The sequence below is a fragment of the Nestor notabilis genome, unplaced genomic scaffold (genome assembly GCF_000696875.1).
Source record: "Nestor notabilis isolate BGI_N333 unplaced genomic scaffold, ASM69687v1 scaffold11614, whole genome shotgun sequence".
NCBI classification, from domain to species: Eukaryota; Metazoa; Chordata; class Aves; order Psittaciformes; family Psittacidae; genus Nestor; species Nestor notabilis.
The window spans coordinates 25622-45658 of NW_009925183.1; the positions used below are offsets into that span (position 1 = coordinate 25622).

The 20037-nt window shown below is 41.6% G+C and overlaps 1 protein-coding gene across 1 annotated transcript in view; it reads right to left on the bottom strand.

Annotated features, from left to right (window-relative positions):
* Positions 1-3594: 3594 nt before the first annotated feature.
* CLSTN1 (calsyntenin 1) overlaps positions 3595-20037 on the bottom strand; it is a gene marked incomplete at its 5' end in the record, with an annotated part of 29316 nt that continues 12873 nt past the window's right edge. The window contains 12 exons of the mRNA XM_010012930.1: positions 3595-6134; positions 6769-6953; positions 7621-7756; positions 9128-9273; positions 9864-10034; positions 10369-10595; positions 11098-11246; positions 11846-12003; positions 13741-13791; positions 15868-16030; positions 17401-17522; positions 19183-19431. Coding sequence (XP_010011232.1) covers positions 5940-6134; positions 6769-6953; positions 7621-7756; positions 9128-9273; positions 9864-10034; positions 10369-10595; positions 11098-11246; positions 11846-12003; positions 13741-13791; positions 15868-16030; positions 17401-17522; positions 19183-19431 — 1952 coding nt within the window. The remainder of the gene's footprint in view (positions 6135-6768; positions 6954-7620; positions 7757-9127; positions 9274-9863; positions 10035-10368; positions 10596-11097; positions 11247-11845; positions 12004-13740; positions 13792-15867; positions 16031-17400; positions 17523-19182; positions 19432-20037) is intronic.

Sequence of the window (20037 nt, forward strand, 5' to 3'; positions counted from 1 at the left end):
TATTACCTTCTCCCTGCTACAGAGGCCAAAGTGTTCTGAAACTGAACTGGAACTCACCTATCGCTGTCAAAAAGCTGATGCCACCAGCACAGGCTTGTGTGTTGGCCAGGGGGTTAGGTATTTTTGTTTGCTTTCCTATGTCAGACTTCAGTTGAGCCTCAAGCAGTTCCAGGGTTTCTGCATTTATTCTGGTTTTAAGTCTGAAAACAGTACGACTGAATTATCACGTGGGCATGTCACGGTGGTCGCTACACATACCTCCTGTTGGGGTACACTAGAGCTAGTTTGCAGTCTGGTTTCCCAGTCATACAGGCACTGGTCTACACCTCCAGGATCCCTGGGATGTAACACTGTAATTCCAGTGTCAGCTGGGACAGATGCTGCCATTCTGTCCCCAAGTTACTTGGCCAGTCTGCCCTCCTGCGCCGGGCCAGAGAGGTGCCAGATGAGTGGGTTTAACACTGAACCCTTACAGGGAGTTCCATTGCAACAACCCTTCTCATCTTCTTACAAATGTATTCCCTATTCTTTCCACACTCCTCCTCCTTTCAACCATGGTAACAATTCCTTTTGTTGGACTGTCTCTCTGGGGGTTCAGCCAGAGAGCATCCTGTGGTCATCTGTGCTAGTACCTAAATCAGGACAGTCTCCACCAGCCTCTTCCTGTTCTCACCACTGCCTCCATCTCCTTCCCAAGCAGAGTCTGTCCCATCTCCCACAAGGTGCTGTAATCAATCATGTATTTCTACTCGTGTGTCATGTTTGTCTCCAGCTACTATCCTCACCTGAGCAGTTCTGAGCGCTGGTGTTACATAGGGACAGATGAAAGGAGCCACTGCTGCCCCACGTGAGCACAGCCAGGGGCATCAAGCAGGCTGCAGCCTGCAGGTCATGCTGGAAGACAGGTAGAGTATCTGGTTAGTACCTGCTCCCTTCAGCAGCGCCCTGGGGGGCTTCCTTCCCTTTCCCCAACATCAGGTTCCAATGGAGGTGCTCCATTCCTGCCTTTTAAGGTATAGTCTCATTTTCAGGATACCCCTGAAGCTGAATACTCTCTTTGATCTGTACCCCCTTAACTAGGTTCAGAACAGAACTGTTCTTTTAAACTCTTACGCAGGTAAAAAACCCACCAGGTATTTCAGAGCCTGTTTCTCAAGTGACAAGAGGTGCATGTATTGTCCAATGATGGACTGACTACTCCCTCCTGTAAATCTACCTTTCATGTCTGGCTTGAAGTTCCCATGAAACCATCATGGTTAGGACAGAGACTGAACTGGCCTGTTTGTTCTTAAATCCTCAGATACCAGCAGATTCACATACAGTGCAATGCTGGAGCCAATTTAAAGGCTGATTTCAAGTACTTACTGTTTCTATTCATAAGGCATTTACTTATGCCGTAAGACTGTTCTGTACTGGTTTGTATATATTAATATAGACCAGGCTGCCTCTCACAAAGCACCCATTACCAGCAGCAGCAGATACAGCTCATTTTCTCTCTATAACCTTTGGAGCTCCCCTTTTCTTTTACGCCTTTCAAATGATGCGATTTGTCACAGAGACATGGCCAGGACATTTCAGGACCCAATGGTATGTACGCTTCTAAACGATCCAAATTACTTACGGACACACTCCTCTGTTACAGCTCCTCAGCACATTGTTTAACAGCAAGCACTGAGGTATGTCTGCAGTAACTGGGTTTGCTGCACTTTGTGGTTCAGACCCCACTTTGTTAGCTGGAACTGAGGTAGCTTCATGTCTCCCTGTGACTATTCATTTGAGCCAAACACTAGGAAAACAGCAGTGGGTGAACGTGTACCAACTGTCTGGCAGGAAACACATCATTTACTTAGAAGTATATAGTTATTATGAAACTAAACTGGTCAACAAATTATGAGAGGAACCTATTTTTGTAGCTGTTTTTAAGTAGTATCATTTTCTTTCCCTGTGCCAGATTACACAGCCTCGAGCTTCGCAGGCTTGGAGGGTGCTGGGTGCCACAAGTTAAATTAGGAGTAGGAAGATGCTTCTATCTCTTAGATCCAATTAAAGACAATCCATTACCAAATGCGGAAGTTTCCATCCATCCAACAGTGAGTCTTTGCTGTTGTGCACCTTGGGTTTTTTAACAGCCAGATTTGTGGAGACCCAAACTTAATGGAATAGATAGATAGAAAATTTGCCGCAATTATGGAATAAAGTAGGGTTGGTGGGATCCTCCTGAAATACTAAATAGGAAATGCAAAAAGGAAAAGAAAAGGCCAACACTCAGGCTCTAACAGGAGTTTTGATACTAGAAACTACTGCAGGATTCAGAGCTCTTGCCATCTGATCAGAGAGAACAGCACAGCACTGGCCTGAATCACTGCTCCCTCAGCAGGGAGAGGCTGACCTCAGCCCCGTGTTCCTCCCCTGGGGTGGTGTGTCCAGACACTGTCTGCTTGCAGAGTCCTCTGTGACCACACAACTTTACTCCATTTTAGAGAATACATAAAAATTGCCATTTCCTTCCTTACTAAACTGATTTACGGAGCAAGTAGCATGCAAAACCAGCAGGCCCCGTGCAAGCTGCGATGCACTGAAACCACAACCCCCTCATCAGTGGTCAGTAGATTCTTGTGGAAGGGAAGAAACACAGCTGTGTACATGTAAAAGCAATTCTCTTAAGTTGCCACAAATGAGTACCAGGATCCTGCCTGTGGCAGTGCAGGGAGGCAGTGCCACCCTAAGGCTCCTTAGTCATGCTTGGTACGTGGTGTCCAGACTCACGGCTGCTGTTTTGGTCCCGTGTCCAGACCCCTCAGGCCCTCGCATAGTTCCACAGGAGCACAAAGCAGCAGTGGCTCTTGGCATCTGTCCTTCCATTTTAGAAGTGCAATAAAACAAAGCCCTGGCAGTATAAATGGCAAAACCTGAGCAATTCCAAAGGTGTTTCTCGATCCAGCATGTTTTTACAGAGAGGTTACTCAGTCTAGAAAATGGACTTACCTGCAAGAAGTGAACAGGCCGGTGAGTTGGCAGGAAGCACTTCCTCATCCACCACTGGAGCAGCTCCTGCCCGATGGCTACACGCTGGGTCAGCAGAGAGCCTCTGACTCCAAACATACAAAGCAGCAGCTCCCCCTGATAGTTGAATTGTACTGAAGAGCAAAACTTCAATCACTTTCCAAACTATGACATTTCACTATAAATAAGCAGCTTCTGGTTTTATAAACCTGCTCAGAATGACGCCCCTTTCTAGTTCTATTTATTTAGAGATGGTTCTGTGTTATTTTTGTTAACTCTGTACAAACTGATTGTGCTCATTCTGTTGCCTTTGACAAAAAGAAGTATTTTTTTAAGCCAACCTGTGGTTCTGTAAGAAGAGAATGTTTACATGTTCAACCTTCAGTTGCTTTAGGTACATGTTTTGTAACTCAAGAAATAAAAGAGATGATTGATAAATTGTACACACGTGGCCAAAGTCTTTCTATGCTTAAGAGCTCAACACAACCAGCACAAAACTCCCCTACTGCCACCAGGGAAGCAAATTAACACACGTTCGATGTAACTTGACACAACTTTGTTCCATTCAGCAAGAAATAAATGCAAACACCCTTTAGAACCAGAAATTTATTGTAGCTTATAGACTTTCCAAACTGACCTGTTACCAATATACACATCTGAAAAGTTATACCCACAGTGGCTACAAACTGCATCCGGACGTTTACAACCTTTCAGCATTACCATTAAGTCATGATCAGTTTTGGTCTAAAATACAGCAGCTACAGCAACAGTATATGGAAGGATAAGTCTTCTACACATTAACACAGGACAACTGTCAGACATAAGTTAAAAGTTTCCCAGTTTACTTAAAACTAGCAGTTATATTACCACGTAAGTAGTCAAAACCATTTCCCCATTTTAGAAATCTAAAATTTTACATTAAAAAAAAACCAAACAAAACAAAACCAACCCCCAAACCCAGTAAGCTCCTGGTGTGGGTTCTCCTCCCTGCTTCCAGGTCCACCTACTATTGGAAAAGGCACTCCGCAGTCAAGCGTTACCCCAGCTAAAACCCACTGGTAGATCCCATCGCACAGCGCTAGGTGAGAGTAGGTCTGCTCTGAACATCAGAACTATGGATCTGGATCCATCCTTAGCCTTTATGACCCTCTGTACCCCACCCTTTGGCTTGTTGTTGCTCCTCCAGCACAACGGCCCTGCCTGGCCTGCTGAGAGACATGGGCTGCGCACCACAGACAGAGGCAGACTACAGACAAGAGCAAGAACTGGAATGTTGCTTACCGTGCTGAGGAGCGAGTGGAGTCCTAGTCCCCTGTCACAAGCAAAACAAGTTACTCTTTTTAATCCACCTCCAAATGTAAAAATCAAATAAGCAGATATTTGTTATTCAAGGCTCTGCATAAGACCAAATAAAGTTAAAGAAACAAGCCCTGCCTTGCAAAAACCACCAGCACTCTCCACCATGGGGCCACAACCTCCTTTTCGTACCTTTCAGCTAGTTCTTTAGAAAAGTCCTTTGCAATTCCAAGTTAGAACTTTGATCAGAAACAACCAAAATCATCTGCACTTGGAATAGTGTTAACATGATTCCCAAGGTTTTTCTGGTTGGATAATTTATGCTATAGTTTTTCACCAGCAGGAAAACACAATTACTAAGTGTAAACAAAGGCTTAACACACCAACAGTCCAAGTTACTGTACAAGGGGCTACAGGGAATGAGCAGGAGCGTGTTTAACCGAGTGGTATCAGCTATGCCCCAACGCAGGCAGCCAGCACACCGAGCTGTGCAGACACAGCCACGGCGCACAGGCACACAGGTCTCAGGCTTCCCACCTTCAGGTGCCAACACATCCATAACTAAACACCTAACCCCCTGCCCGCAGTACAGACAGACCATCTTGGTACTACAGACAGCCTCACTGTGATGAACAGGAGCTGTGGCCACCCACCACAGCAACCACACGCTGCTTTGCCACCATCCAAGTAGTGTTTTTACCCCAATAACTTAAACACCCTCGTGCCAAGAGTTAACTGGAGAAGAAAGAAAAGGAAAACTGAACTGTATTGCACAGGGCAGCTGAGCCTCTGCAGAGGTTGCTGAAGCCTTTTTACAGTTTCTCACCAGCTTGTCTGTTCCCTCTGCAAAAATAAAGGAGATTAAAGAAAAGGAAAGAAAAACCAAAGAAAGACCAGAGCGGGGCATGAGCGAACATGGCAGTCAAGGCCAATGACACTGTATTACTGAAACATCTACACTAGATCACGGTGCCCGTGCTCCTGCTGCAGTAGTACAAGACTTGTAATATTTCATGCTGCATGATTGCTTTACTTGAGCATGTTTGAAACCCCAAATCCCTGTTTTCACTACCACAAATGACATAATTACATAAGTCCAAGATATTTACAAAATATTAAAAAGTCTGTTAATCTTCTACATATTATCCTCATTCTGCCACTTTACACATGCACTAATTTGGGGGAAAGAAAAGAAATCAACAGGCTGAAATGAGCAGCTTTACCCTTTGTCAACAAGCAATCTTTGCATCTTTTAGAAAGAGAAAATAGGAACAAAGCCAAGTTCGTTTCACTGAGCAAAAAAAAGACAGTTCAGAAATTCATGTGCAATGGCTACAGACCTGTCGAGTCACCCAGCTGAGATGACATGAAGAAAAAAGTGCAAGGTGGTTCCTCACATAGCGTAAAAACAAATCCAGTCACTGAGGCATGGCTGAAGGAGGAGAGGGGCTAACTACGGCTCTAGGAACAGCATCAGGAACTAGCGGACAGAACACAAACACTGGGATGTGTGGGGCTCGAATCTACTGGCCAGAATGGATTTTGTTTTGTTTAAACACCATGAATCCTTGGTAACAATGGAGTGTGTTACAGTGGAGTCTTCTAGAGCAGAAACACAAAGACAAAGGGAACAGCTAGATTCAGTAACTGAGGGTAGAGTCATCCCATTCCAGCTGTTGCTGTCTATTAACATTCTGTTGGTCCTCCTCCTGCTCTCCCTCTTCCTCCTCGCTGCTTTCAGACTCTGCACTAGTGATGTCATCTTCTTCTCCATCTTCACTTTCTTCCTCCTCTTCCTCCTCCTCCTCTTCGCTGCTGTGTTGATCCTCGTAAGTCTGTTAAGACAGAAACAACCCGTTGATTTACTGGCCAAAATTCTTTTTATTCTTCTGAACTCAGGCACAAGGCACCATATTGAGAAAGAGCTACTACAGAATCCTTGCTGGGTTCAGAGTTCAGCAGCAATTAGGCAATCAGGAAAGGTAAAGGAAGAAGAGCTCTTTAAAACAGCTTTGTCACACTGAACAAACTAGCTCTGAAGTGTGAGCCAGTCCTCCAAACTCTACTGGAAAAGATCTTCCAGTAAAGTCACACAAGGAGCACTGAGGCTGCACATCTCGTTCCTGATTTCCTAAATTCAGATGTCAACCACAGGAGAAACATCATGAACATGGATGTTCCAACAATAAAGTCTTGCAGCTGGAAAAAAGCAGAGTGTGTTAATGCAGCACAATGAACACCAGTGTTGGACACTGGCCTGCAAACCCAACTAGGCATCATGAAGCTATAACCCCTGCAAGATCCCAAACACAACTGCTCCTGGCATTTGTCACTTCATTAAAAACTCTCAGATCATGTCTCTACGGCGTGTTCAGCACTTGGTTTCGCTCCACTGTGTCCATCACACCCACTACAGCTGGAAAAGAGTGGTTTTTGTCAGGTTAGGTTAGGCCAAGAAACCAGAGTTACCTCCATGGGGTTCACAGTGATGGTCAAAGCAGAGTCATCCCAGTCCATCTCATTCTCCTTTCCAGTGTCCTGGTCACGCATCGTTCTCTGATGTGCGGCTCGGATTCGGAACACCCCCAGGATAATCATGAAAACCAGGAAGCTGACACAAACCACAATCACAACAGTGGCTGTACTTGGAACGACTGCAACAAGAAAATAAAAGGAGTTGCTCAGCTGATGTTGATAAGTAACTTACACAATGCTAGTAACTAGTCCTCTGCTCCTGCAAGAGGGAAATGGCATTACACAAACAGATGGAGCTACACAGAAGCAGTTTGGCTGAGGCCACTTAAAAAGGCAGTTGGAGACTAAGAACTAAGACTTAGTTCCTTAAGTATAATTACATCAGTCTGAAGGACTGACAACACATGGAAAGCAGATGCCATCATACACACAGAGATTCCTCTCTAAAATGCCTGGTTTTCTTCCTCTCATATCCCAAACCCATGCCAAATTAATGTAATTAAACCAGAAAGGACAGATACCATCAAGAGTATCTGCATGTCTTCCCTCATGCTGCTCAGCAGAAATACTGCCCCAGTTCCTCACAGTCCTTTTACCTAGCTCTTACAGCCCCCTCAAGACTAGTACACCTCTCATTTTCCAAGGAAGAAAAAGGATTTCATAGACCTCTAGTAATCCCCTCCCTGCTTGGGCAGCAGCAGAACAGGACTGAGAAGCCGCTCAGATTATTAGTGCAACACACTGGTTTAAATGCTGGGAAAAAGAACCTCTCTGCAGCCAGAAGCCTCTGTGACAGTTTAATACCAAACAACCCACAGCTGAAGTGCAGAGACCGAGACTTCTTACCTGAAAACGGGTGAGGATTAGCCAGGTTGTGACCAGAGAGATCAACAAACGTGTGGTGCACCGGATGCACAAACTGTGGTTGTGCAGCTATGTGATTGGCGTGTTCAACTGGGTTAGCGGTGTGGATGACGTTCACCTAGGAACAGGAAGAAAACATTAAGCTCCAGAAATGCAACAGTTCACTTCTGGAGAGAGAAAGAAAGAGATATTTATTTATCTGACTTCTCAGAGCAGGCATCCAATTCTCCTTCAACACAACAATGGCTTGTCTCAGGGGATACCCATCCCCACCAGTAGCTCGAGTTACAATTCCTTGCCACAAACCCCTCCAGTTTCACAGCTCTCAAATCTGTTTTAGTTTGTGTACAGACCCCAGTACTTCAGCTTAAAGCAGATAAAGCCATCTTATAATCAAATTTGATAGCCAGCCATTTTAATCCTGAAGTAACAGCATCTAGAAAGATCTGTAACACATTCATTACATTTTCCTCTCTCACATCTTTTCTCATTCTGCTGTCTATCTTCAGCTAACAGCAAAGAAAAAGATCCTTATTATAGTCAAAGGGTTAAGAAGAATAAAACCATTCTTCCAAGTTTAACCCACACTGGCTTTTAGGAACAACCACAAGCTCATCATATGCACAGCACATTGCACATTTCCTTGCCAAACAAGCAGAGCTAAATATACCCTCCTGCAGTGGAACGCTGTGATACAGGGTACCTGAGCAGCTGCACAACAGGAAGAGAGCACGTTTGCTGCAGGACAAGGAAAGCATTTGCAGTTCAACAGTTTGTTAGATCCCAACTCGAGCTCACAGAATTTCCTCAGGAAACAAACCCACATTACTTCACACAAAGATTCCTATTCTGCAACACAGGAGGCTCCCCAGCCCACCACAACCACCCACCTAATGGTAAACACTATTAACTTCACTGCCACCCCTTTGGTCAGCTTTAAAGGGTAGAAATTCAAGCTCATAGCTGAAAGATGCAGAGATACGTGACAGTTCCTCTCCATATAAATCACTTCACATTCCAGCCTTTATGTTATCTTTGCTGGACTTCCCTATATTTGATATAGACACACTATATAATAATTAGCCTGTACTTTACTGCAGACAAAGTTGCAATTTTAGCAATCTAAACATCCCAACAAGCTAAATAGCCCAGCAATTTCATCTGCAGAATCCCAGAAGTCACACATAGAGGCCACACAGTTTCTGGTAGCACCACGTTTATTCTATTTCCTAGTTCTTTGCTAAATTAACATCCTGTCTTTCCAATTCAACCTTTCCACCTTCACACTTCCATCAGCCATACCAGCCAACCCCTGTTTAGGCAGCCCTATTTAAAGCTGAAATGTGGGATTAAGAACACATTTCTAAGTAAGATACAGGACAAAAGATCCAAGTCAATAATTGATCAATTATCTATCAGCTGAGGCAACCGCTTCCCTCCTCTCTGCCATCCACACTCTGAAACTTCTCAGTGATCACAGCTTTCATACCTCCACTTTAAACTCGTTGCTGACATAGCGACCATTAAGCTCAGAACAGACTAACTTGAACTTCCTGTCGAAGAGGGAAGCAGTGTGCCAGTTTCTGTAGTGTACCAAGTGCAAAACTTCTTCATAACTAGCCATCGTATCAACCCCTGTGGAGAGAAATAAACAAGTACAACAATTACTGTGCAAAAGACTAGTCCACCATCATATACTCCCCACCAATATTACTCCCTTTAAGTAAGTTTTCTTGGCTGACGGATTTCCAGTTAGTAGAAGAAAGGTAACACCAGAGGCACACACGTATGTGGCTCCACTGAAATTCTGTGGATTGATCTTGGGATAAAATCCTAGACCTACTGAGACTTCGAAGGGATTTTGGGAGCCTTTCTTTTGAGAACATTAGTGTATTCTGAATATAAACTCGAAAGGAATAATGCATGCTGCTAAGCCCTGGACTATTTGTGCAAGGAACAAGCATTTTCTGGGGCCAAGTGCACTTCATTTCTACAGACCAGAAGTAACCTGCAATTTGGGACATGAGGGAACAGAAAGGAGGTTCTAGAATGATGCATTTTCTAGAATCACAGCTTTCCACAAAATAGTTGTCACACATCTGAGCTTGAAACTGGTCACAAAGTATCTGGAATAAGGTGTTAGAAACCATCTCTCTAGCACATAGTTCTAGCTGTCACTGTCTTCAAACCCTTCCTACAAGACCACCAGAAGTAGCAACCCCTACCTGTGATTATCATGCCCAGGTTAGAACTGCTCATCTCGATGCCCTTCTGCTGCAATCGTGTCATATCGATCTCCAGGCTTTCCTGTTCCTGATTCAGTTCCTCTCCTAGCACTGTCACCTCACACGTATCCAGGTTATGCATGATCTCTTCAGATACCAATGACTCTTGTACTGAAATGCAGAGAAAAAGACAGAGCAAATAGTAAGAGGTGGGCCTGAAGTTAGGAGAGCAAGGATTCATGAAATAATCATTCTACAATATATACCAGATACAAACAAGGGTATTCACATGAAGGTAACGGCCTGGGGTTACTACCATTTCCAGGCAGGTTTTTGTCAGCCCAGAGCAGAGCATCTACACCTTCTCATGAGACCTACAGCTTCTTTTCCCCTCCTAGACTTTGTATTAAAAGAGAAACCCACACCTCTTTGCAAGAAGATCCCCCAACATGATGGCTGAATGGGGTGAGGTTAGGGAACAGTCCTAAGCAGAAAAGGATGTTACCTGTAGGATCTTCATCTCCATCTCCCTCTGGCTCCACCTCCCGTGTAATGGTGCTTATTATGCGAAGCTCAGGAAAGAGGGCAACACCCTCAGAACTCTCAAACTCTGAAGCAGAGCGGGCAAAATGGTTGATGCCACTAAGGCTGATTTTTGGTTCCTCTGGTTGCAAGACCATTACGTATCCCTCCACAGAAGGAATGGAGACACAGGCGTCTTCGTTGAAACATCTGTGAGATACAGAAGCAGTTTTGCACAGTCAAGGAGGCTATTGGAGAGGAAGGCACAATTACGCAGGGTAATTGCTTTATGAATGTTTGAAGAGCTCTGTCTCTGACCCAAGAGCCTGAGATAAATTCATCAACTGTGTTGGAAAGTAAGAATTCTGCACCAAGGGAGCAATCTTTCAATTAGTTTTTACTTACAGTTAACATTTGGCCCATTTTCTAACGCTATGACTGACAGCCACACATAACACCTTTAATGAAGGCTGTAATACTGGAGACATGCTCACAGCATACCACTGCAGCAAGTTCCTCCTTATCTTACACACTCCTTACTACATTCTCAGGAAGAAAACAAAATGCTGGTGCAGAAAACATTTGCTGTATTCAAATGTGTGATAGTTACATACAACAAGACTCCTTTATTTATCTCAACTGAGATATATGAACATTGTTCAGGCTTTGGTATCACTGTATAGTGACACGTTATTTCAGAACTAGGACATACTTGACAACACTGGTGATTTTAAGCCTCCGAATTCCAGGTGTTGGGAACTGGCGGGAATTCAGATAGGAAATGTGCTGCATGGCCTTGTCAACCCTGTCAATGTCATCCCCTTCCACAGTCAGTGTTGACTGACTTGGGTTCATGTGGATCTGAAATAACAGAAAAAGAATGTAAGAGAATGCCCCAACAGTAACATGAGCTGTAATTAAAACTGGAAGCTCAGCACTGCTTCAGCCTGCAAACACGAGGCCTTGTAGTACACAGTCACCTTCCCTATTCACTTCCTTATTTCAGTGGAACAGATTTAGTAGTTCATTCTTTAAGGAAAAAACACCTAGGCACTTAGCATAGTAATATGGATTCTAGTAATATGGAAGAGAGACAGCTAATATAAAGGAGAAATTTAGCTGTGTTCACATATCCCTGCTACTAAAAAAAGGCATGCGAGATAACAAGCAGCTTAGTAGAATGAGACTTAAGAATATCTTTTATTAGTCAAACTGGTATAGCTGCTAAAACAGAGGCTTACAAGACTTGAAGACAATACAGTAACTTTCATTCTTAAACTCCACTAAGACCATGTCTATACAAGACAGATTTCCTCGTTTCCATGTCATTTTAATGCAGAATGTCACAATGGATTAGTTTGTTTTATTTGGGACGCCCCTACTAGCTCTGTCAGCAAAAACCTTCAACTATTATCAGCAAAGCAACGTACACACTCCTCTTTATTCACATGCAATTTTACCTTCACGCCTTTGCCAATGCCATCAGCCATCTGCAAATCCAGCCCCTCCTTGCAAGTGTAGAGGCAATCTATGACCTTCTTGTTCTCCAGTTTACCAGAACGGATCATCAGACCTGCCAGATTGCCTCGGAAAAACTGAGCCATGCGGAGTTCACCACCTTCATAGAGGGAGGAAGGAAAAATCCTTACGTGCTTTGATTCTTACAGCCTTTTCTTCTGTAGAACAGCAAATACGCCGTCTGGTACCACAGAAGTATTATACACATGCAGGTTAGTTTTTAACATCCATACTGGGTGTTAACCTTGTGATTATGTTCAAGCATAAAGAAAGAATTCAACAGTTCCCCATGCATATGGCCTTCAAAACACGTGGGGCCATCTCGAACTGTGAAACTCAGGCTAATATGTCTGTAACAAACATTTCAAATGGCATCGCCCATACAGCGAGGTGGTGTTCTTCAGAAAGCACAGACAGAACCAATGAGATGAACTATGAAACCTGAATCTTCATATTGAGGTAACACCTCCCACTAGTTGGTTCCCTACAAAAAGGGCAATACCCATCAGGATAGAAAACGCCAACATCATTCCTCTAGATGTTACCTAAATCTAAACGGATCATCACAAACTCTCTTTACAAAGGATAGAAAGAAACTTCACAAAGTGATTCAGCTCATTCTCAAAAGGGTGTCTAAGAATTAACTGCTCCCCTTTAAAGGTGCCACCTTCTCTGCATGGACTCAAGCAAGCAGTTCAAGCTCAGGTAACTCCCTTTTAGATACTGAAGTCTGATGAACTGCAACCCAGTAAGTTCCTCATTGCTTAGACTTTCTGAAGATGACATTCCGATGGTCACCAAGTCCGTCTTGCCGAATAATGGGGGCCACAGAACCACCACCCAGAAATTTGGATTTCAAGGTCATCACTTACTAAGCTACCAGAGTTTCAGAAAGATGTCTTGGCTTGTTTTGAAGATTCTAAGTGACAGAAGATCCCTGCCATAACTCGATACTGGTCTCAGTAGTGAACTGTCCTGTTACAAATCATCTATTTTCCAGTTTAGATTTACAGAGCTCCAGCTTCTACCCTCTGGATTCTGTTGCGTCCTTGCCAAATTACAACGTGATGCACAGCTAGAAACCTCTTCCCAACTAGACCATTCAACTTTACAGAAAGAGTACGTATCTTGAACACACTTTAAGAAACACACTCTGATTTTAAGTGTCTCAACTCAAGGCACAAAATCCACTGAACTATCAGTAAAACTTCCTAAGAAAATACAGTTCTGTAGCCTACCTGAAATACCTGGGAGCCAAAGATTTTATGCCCATTCACTGTAATTAGAACTTTATATCAACTTCTGATCAAGTGAGTATCCACTGTAAATTCCAGGTCTGTCTATGAGTTATATACGAGCAATCTGATCTAAATATGAAATCAATCTTTGAGTGGGGAGCAGTTACCTGACTTCCAGAGGTTTTTCCCAACCTACTGAATAATTCTATGATCACACACATACCTACGTATATATCTCTACATAGGATGAGCAGTTATGTTTTAACAAAACTGGCTGAAAGACATTATAGCTGCTATTTTACAACCACCAATTTTTACACCACTTCACTGCAATCACAATGGTTGCAGATTTGTACATGGATGTGCATTTGTGTGCAACCAAAACAACAACCAAAACCACCAAAAGAATAAAAAGAAAGCAAAAAAAATCAGCTGATGAAGCTCTGGAAATAGAAGCACAATGAAGAAACAAGCCTAGGAGAGGATTATGTGAAGGTCAATGGCCCGAATGCAATGCCTGCATTTCATGCTGCGTGTGAGATGAAGCAATGTCTTGGCTTAAAAATGAAACAAAACAGTAGGGAAAAAACTCCAGCAACCTGCAGAGGTCTCAGGCACAGTTTCATTGTCATTTTCATTTCCTGTATATTCTGTAGAAAAGCAAGACAAAGAATAGGACAATAGGGAAAGGTCCAAACAGTTACAATTCGGCAAACTCTCTTACGACAGAAAATACAAAGCAGCACTTTCCCCCCCAAAGTCTGCTCATACTCAACCCAGCTACTCAAGGATTTCAAGTTGTTTGCAACATGAATAGCTGCAATGCAGGGAAGAAGCATTACTATGTCATTACGAGAATACAACATTCATGATAAGACAACCTGAAGAGCCCCATACACAAGCTGCAGTAAAACCAGTCCCACTGGAGAACGCTTCTCACACAAACCACTATTAGTGATGAGATACAGACCTATCCAGTAGCTCAATTGATTTTCTCTTCTCCTAACTACTAAAGGGGAATTTAAGTTGAGATCCAGCCTACATCAGCAAATCACCACAAGGTATTAAATGCTGATCAAAACCAGCCATTACCAACACAGAATTTTTATCATAATAGTATTATCTGTATTAAGCAGTCAATTTATCTGATGGAAGTGTCTCGGGGGAGAAACACTGAAAGTGAAAAACAGCTTTTAATCTTTTAAAAGAAATGTCAAAAGAACTTTTTCAAAAGCACAAAATCTCTCTCTCCTTAGAGGTGAGCTGTGTTTGTAACTCAGAGCAGCCTGATTGATTTTCAGATCTTGGTAAGACAAAGAGGATGGCCTTAAGCAGTAACTTCACTACTTTGGCATCCTTTTCCTCACCCCTCTGTGTTCTAATCTCCTAAAAATCAGACTCAAGTTCTTGTATTACAGATTTTTAATGCTCCTACTTCAGTTTGCTCTCATTAAAAATAAAATTCATGTCATAAGAAATTAAAGAATCATATAATTGTGCCAATATGAAAGCACAATTTTTAAACTAAATGTATATGCTTTTATTAGGATGCAGAACATATGTGGAAGCCATTAGACAATCCATACACTTAGGTGGAACAGACATTCCAAGCTCCAGTTTCTTGAAAACCAGCTACTATAGGTTCCCTTTGAATTAGAAGGGGTAGCTGGAAAGTCACAAACAAAATGAGATGAATGATAGGGAAAATAACTGACCCAAAGGAAGGGACAACAGAATGAATTTAGCACTGAGATAACATTAAAACTTGCCACAAAGTAGTAAATTTGATGGTGATGATATTTTTGATAATTTAACCTTCATTCACACTTCAAAGGCTTAAAACTCAAAGAGAAAACAGACATTATAAGACAGAAGACTCTTAATTAGATTAAAATACTCAAAGCTTTCCATTTCTCATTCATTCACAAGCTACTTCTATGCACTACTGCAGACTGCAACTACAGCCTATATTCTGAACTACAATAAAACATGAATGATTTAACACTGTTTTATCTCTGACCAGAAAGATCAGCTTTATACCAGCTAGGGTGTAATTTAATCAGCAAGCAAACATTTCAGTTCAGGACTGTGAAACAAGACCTTTGTTACAAAGATCTCTGATAATCAGCATCCAAGCTCAGATGCATTCTTCTCCTTTTTCTCAAGCTTTGAAGAGTAGGTTTCACAAGTACAAGAGCACATGAATCAGCACTCTACAATTTGTAGAATATTGTGTTTTAAGCCATAGTCTGCATACAATAAAGCAGATGCTTTCTATGTTTATTTTTATAAGCAGAAATGGCAAAATATCCAAGAGACAGCATCACTGTGTTGCTCAGCTGAATTGTCTGTGGGTCATGCCTCCATTTATGAGAACACTTTCTACTGTATGCTTTTCAGCCTACTTGAAATTAAGTGTTCTGCTTAGTAATCTGAAGTCTTATGATGCCCTTTTACAACTGTTATTAAAAATAAGCCATCTCTATTCCCATGGTTACCACAAAAATCACTTTGATGGGATGTGCCTGGTGAATAACTTCGTATTTCACACGCATCTGTGGCCAACAAGCAAGAAAACACTCATGGTAAAACTGACTAAAAGAGGAAATATGTGATAATAACTAGAAGCAAAAATAATCTGCAGAAGACAAAACAGGTACTCCCAGGCCGACCACAAAGATTTCATTTGTAAGAAGTTAAAAGTACTGACAATTGTGAATAGTTACCTTGCCAACACGCTCCAACTACGAGCTGCGTCTCTATCTTTGAAGGATGAAGTGGGTAATCTTCAGTCACCGGGAAAGGATCATAGGAAACCCCATCCACATAGAGAGTTACCACTGGAAATTCCACACTGACAACATAATGATGCCATTCCTTGTCACACACCTGAGTGAAGCCAGATTTAAAAATTCAACTTTAATTCTGTTTCTTAATCACAGTCGAGTAACTGATCTGATACTCATTTTGTATATACACCAATGACCTATAAGCCTACACAGACATACTTAGTCTCAGCTGCCAAAGGTCTATAAACTCTTTTCTTCTACTGCCAATGTTGGAAGCTGTGTGTAGTTCTGCTCCATTAATTTTTATAATAGCTAATACCAGCATATTTCAATTTAAAAACATGTATCTATAGGCAAGCACCTTCTGAAATAGTCATAATACCACTACACTTGACAAAGGGCCTGTATGGGCTGAGAGGGACTGTTTAGAGAAAAATGTGACTATTTTGAAGAGAAAAGCGCTTTGCACAACAGAATTGTTGTGAGAGCTGATGAGTTTTGGTAACAATCTTCCCATAAGGACTATGGGCATTTTACCATTGAAACAGTAAACGCTGCCCTGCACAGAAAATAGGATAGCCTTAAATATGTTAGAAAGTAACTCATTACTTAGGTAACTGGCAAAACCGACCTGTAACAGTAACCTAAAGCAATTACAACCACCTTTATCAATTTACAGATACACAGTGTTTTATCACGCAGCTCCAGAGGGCTAGAAAAGCACAGTTCCTTCTGTCTCAGTCTTCATGATCATAATGAATTCCTAGAACTAAGTTCTGCAGCTCTTAACAGGACCAAAATCAAGATTAGTTATCACAGCCTTCACATTTACATCAAAAATAATTACGTATGTATGACTGAAAGAATACAAATAGACAACTCCTCTCTCTGAACAGGAAGCAGAAAGTACCTGCATCTCTCAGAGGCCTATTAACTCTTTTTGTGGAGTAAAACCTAACTAAGAAGCCTGATTTGTAGCTGCTGCCCATAATGTGTAAAGAGTCACCAATTTTATTTCAGTGTGTAAAAGGTTTAAGAAGGTAAGTTTTTCTGTTATGCTATTTTAATGCTAAAATCTGGAATACTTCCTGCTCTCCCATGTGCACTACCTTATACTGTGTTTAGTGAAGATAACTGACGTCACAGCTAAAAGACTGACATTGTATTTTCACATATAAATCCACATTTTCCTACTTTTCAGGACAATGACTTGTACTTCAATTCATGAGTTTCACTGGGTTTAATAAAACCACTGAAGTAGTATTTTATATTCAAGATGAAAAGGTGAAACTGGATCTCTCTCTGACGCTTGATCACCAATAAAGTAACTATTGTTGGATTCTATAAAACATGACTTCAGGAGTCTGGAGTTGCTAAAAGCATTTGTTAATACTTATACTATCAGGGAGTTTAGTTTCCAATGGCTTTCACTACATTCTAACATCCTACCAAGTGTCCTTCCAAACTTACCTGATTCAGCTTCCAGTGAAATTCAGCAGGTTTGTATGTTTTTCCCTCCGAAGGATCTTGGCGGAAGAGGAAAACAAGTCGGCAGTTGTGCACATAGAGCGTGTAGTGGTGCCGGTTCATATCTGCATGAGAGTTTGAATTAAGCATTATTCTTTTCTGTAAACCTTAAGAACTTCACAAAATTCACCTGTTCTGCAATTTCATACATAAATTCCCAAGTAACTGATAGGAGGAAGCAAATGCAGAAGTAAATCAGACATTTTAAAAGGAACACAAAACATTTGTAATGGTAGTTAGGGCAAACATCTTTGACAAACCCATGAGTAATGCACTGTACAATAAATAGACATGTCACAGATGAGCCTGTCAGCAGGAGAGAAAGAGAAATAGCTCTGTTTGCAAACAAGGAGCATTTTTGTTACAAGTGAGTAGCTTCTATCACATCTAGTTACTGTTTTGGAACATGTACACATGGTGACAGGTAGACATGCTTTCCTAAGAGAAAACTATGCAGTTGTAGCTCTGAAGGATTGATCATTTTAAATAAATACAAAGGTGAAATACTAGAGAAATGGGTAGGAAAAGGGAAAAGAAACATTCTAGCTACACCATCCATTCCATGGCATGAAGGAGGCAAGAAAGGAGGGAATGAAAAAAATACCAACATCATGTCGATCTTCCAGCCTGACAGCATTAAATCCGACTGTGCTGTTCAGTGCAGCACCGTCAAAATTGCTTCCCTCTAACAAATCTAGTTCCAGTCTTTCAATATTGCATCAGATACCATTGAAATGAAGGCAAATGATATTTGCAGTACCAGAAACTCTGTTGCCAAAATTATATGGTAAGGTCAAAGCAAGGAATAGAAAAGGAAAGCTTGTTTTGAAGGTCTGCTTCCCGTGTACTTGAAACAGGAAAAGCTGTATTTAAATTTGCCTTTTTTCTCCAGTTCATTCACTTCCATGAATTCAAAGGTATGCGTTTTAGTTAAAAACAATAGGTGAAGGCAGGGAAGAAGAGGAGAATATCTGTACCTAATTCTGCATGTTAGTCACTTTTCTCCTGGTCAAATAAATGTTTTTAGGATATTAAAAATACTGTTAAATATTTCTTATTTTCAGATAAAATTTAAAATCTATTCAATGTAGTTTCCTTTGAAAAACCCAGCAGCATTTGACATGAATTATCTTTCTAATACACTGAACAAATCCACTGCTCCAGCTAACAAAACCAAGAATTCTTTTACCCCCATTAGACAGCAGCTATGGAAACAGGGTTATCAGATTTGCTTCTTACTAATAGCATCTCCAAAATGATTGTGTCTGCAGCATTCACAGAGACTGAGATTATGCACAGGGTGAACAAAAATTTCATCACTGGAGAGAGAGAAATTATCTCCTCTTTGGAAAAAAGATACAGCAACAAATGCTGTCACTAAACCTGAAATATGTATTTTAATGATTTTAGGCAGCATCAAGAAAAAGGCTATCTTTGGAGATGCAAAACCAAGACTGCGCTGTGAGGATAAGTCATCTACCAGAGCAAAAGAAATGCATGATGTAAACTGAAATAGAATTAGAAAAACAAGTCTGCCTAATCTGAAGCTAGACAATCTAAAGTCATGCCTACAGATAAGCACAAGAAAGAGTGACTTTCACAATCCAATTCACTTCCAAGAAAAACCTAACCTAGAGAAAAAATATTAAGGATCTCACAGATGCTGCCACAGCACATAAACCCAACCCAACAATGAGACTGTTTATGGTTGAAGTATTGACAAACCTGTCTTGTCTGAATTACACAGAATTGTCTCTTTCTCTTTGGTTCCAGGCCCATGCCTCATCCATACTGAAATCATGAAGGGCTCTTTTAGATTGACTGTGACAACACCATCTGGAATCTTCACAGCTTGTGTGCCATTGAATTCAAAGACTTGGTCACTGTCATGACCATTATCTGTAGGAAGCCCTATTGTCCAGTTAGCAGCACTGCTTGGAGGTGGGAGAAGCTCAGCTGTGCCAGAAGCAGCACCTACAATAAAAACACTCAAATGAAAAAAGGTAGAAACTAAAATGATCACTGCTAGTTTCAAGCCAAACTGTTTTTCTGAGCACTAATTGTTCAGCACCATCAGGATTATGCACTACCATCATCTATCAAGCAATTCTCCTTTTAAATAATGTGGCATTAATCAGAAACATGTAACAGTCACAATGACTTCTATAAATTTAACTTCTGGGCAGACAACTAATCTCATTGGAATTGTTTTGCTTACTATCTCTGCAGCTGTAGAACCTTATTTTGCCTCTATCTCAAGAACCATTACATGAATACCACTTGTCCCTCAGGCCCACGAACGTGACGCCTTTCTCTTAACAGTACACTAGAGTAAGACTAATATCCATCCAGTTGAAGAGGGCTGCATAAGCATCACCTCCCAGATAACTGCCCAATAATATCACAGTCAGGAGCAATGATACCCAGCAGGTACTCAGATTGCTGTTTTTTCAAGCTTAAAATCATTACTGTCACAGTGATCTCATTAGGGAATAGCCTGGGTCTCTAGAGTTACATCATATTCATACTTTCATCTAACTTCAACTGGAGTTGAAGACACAAATCATCAGTGATAATTCA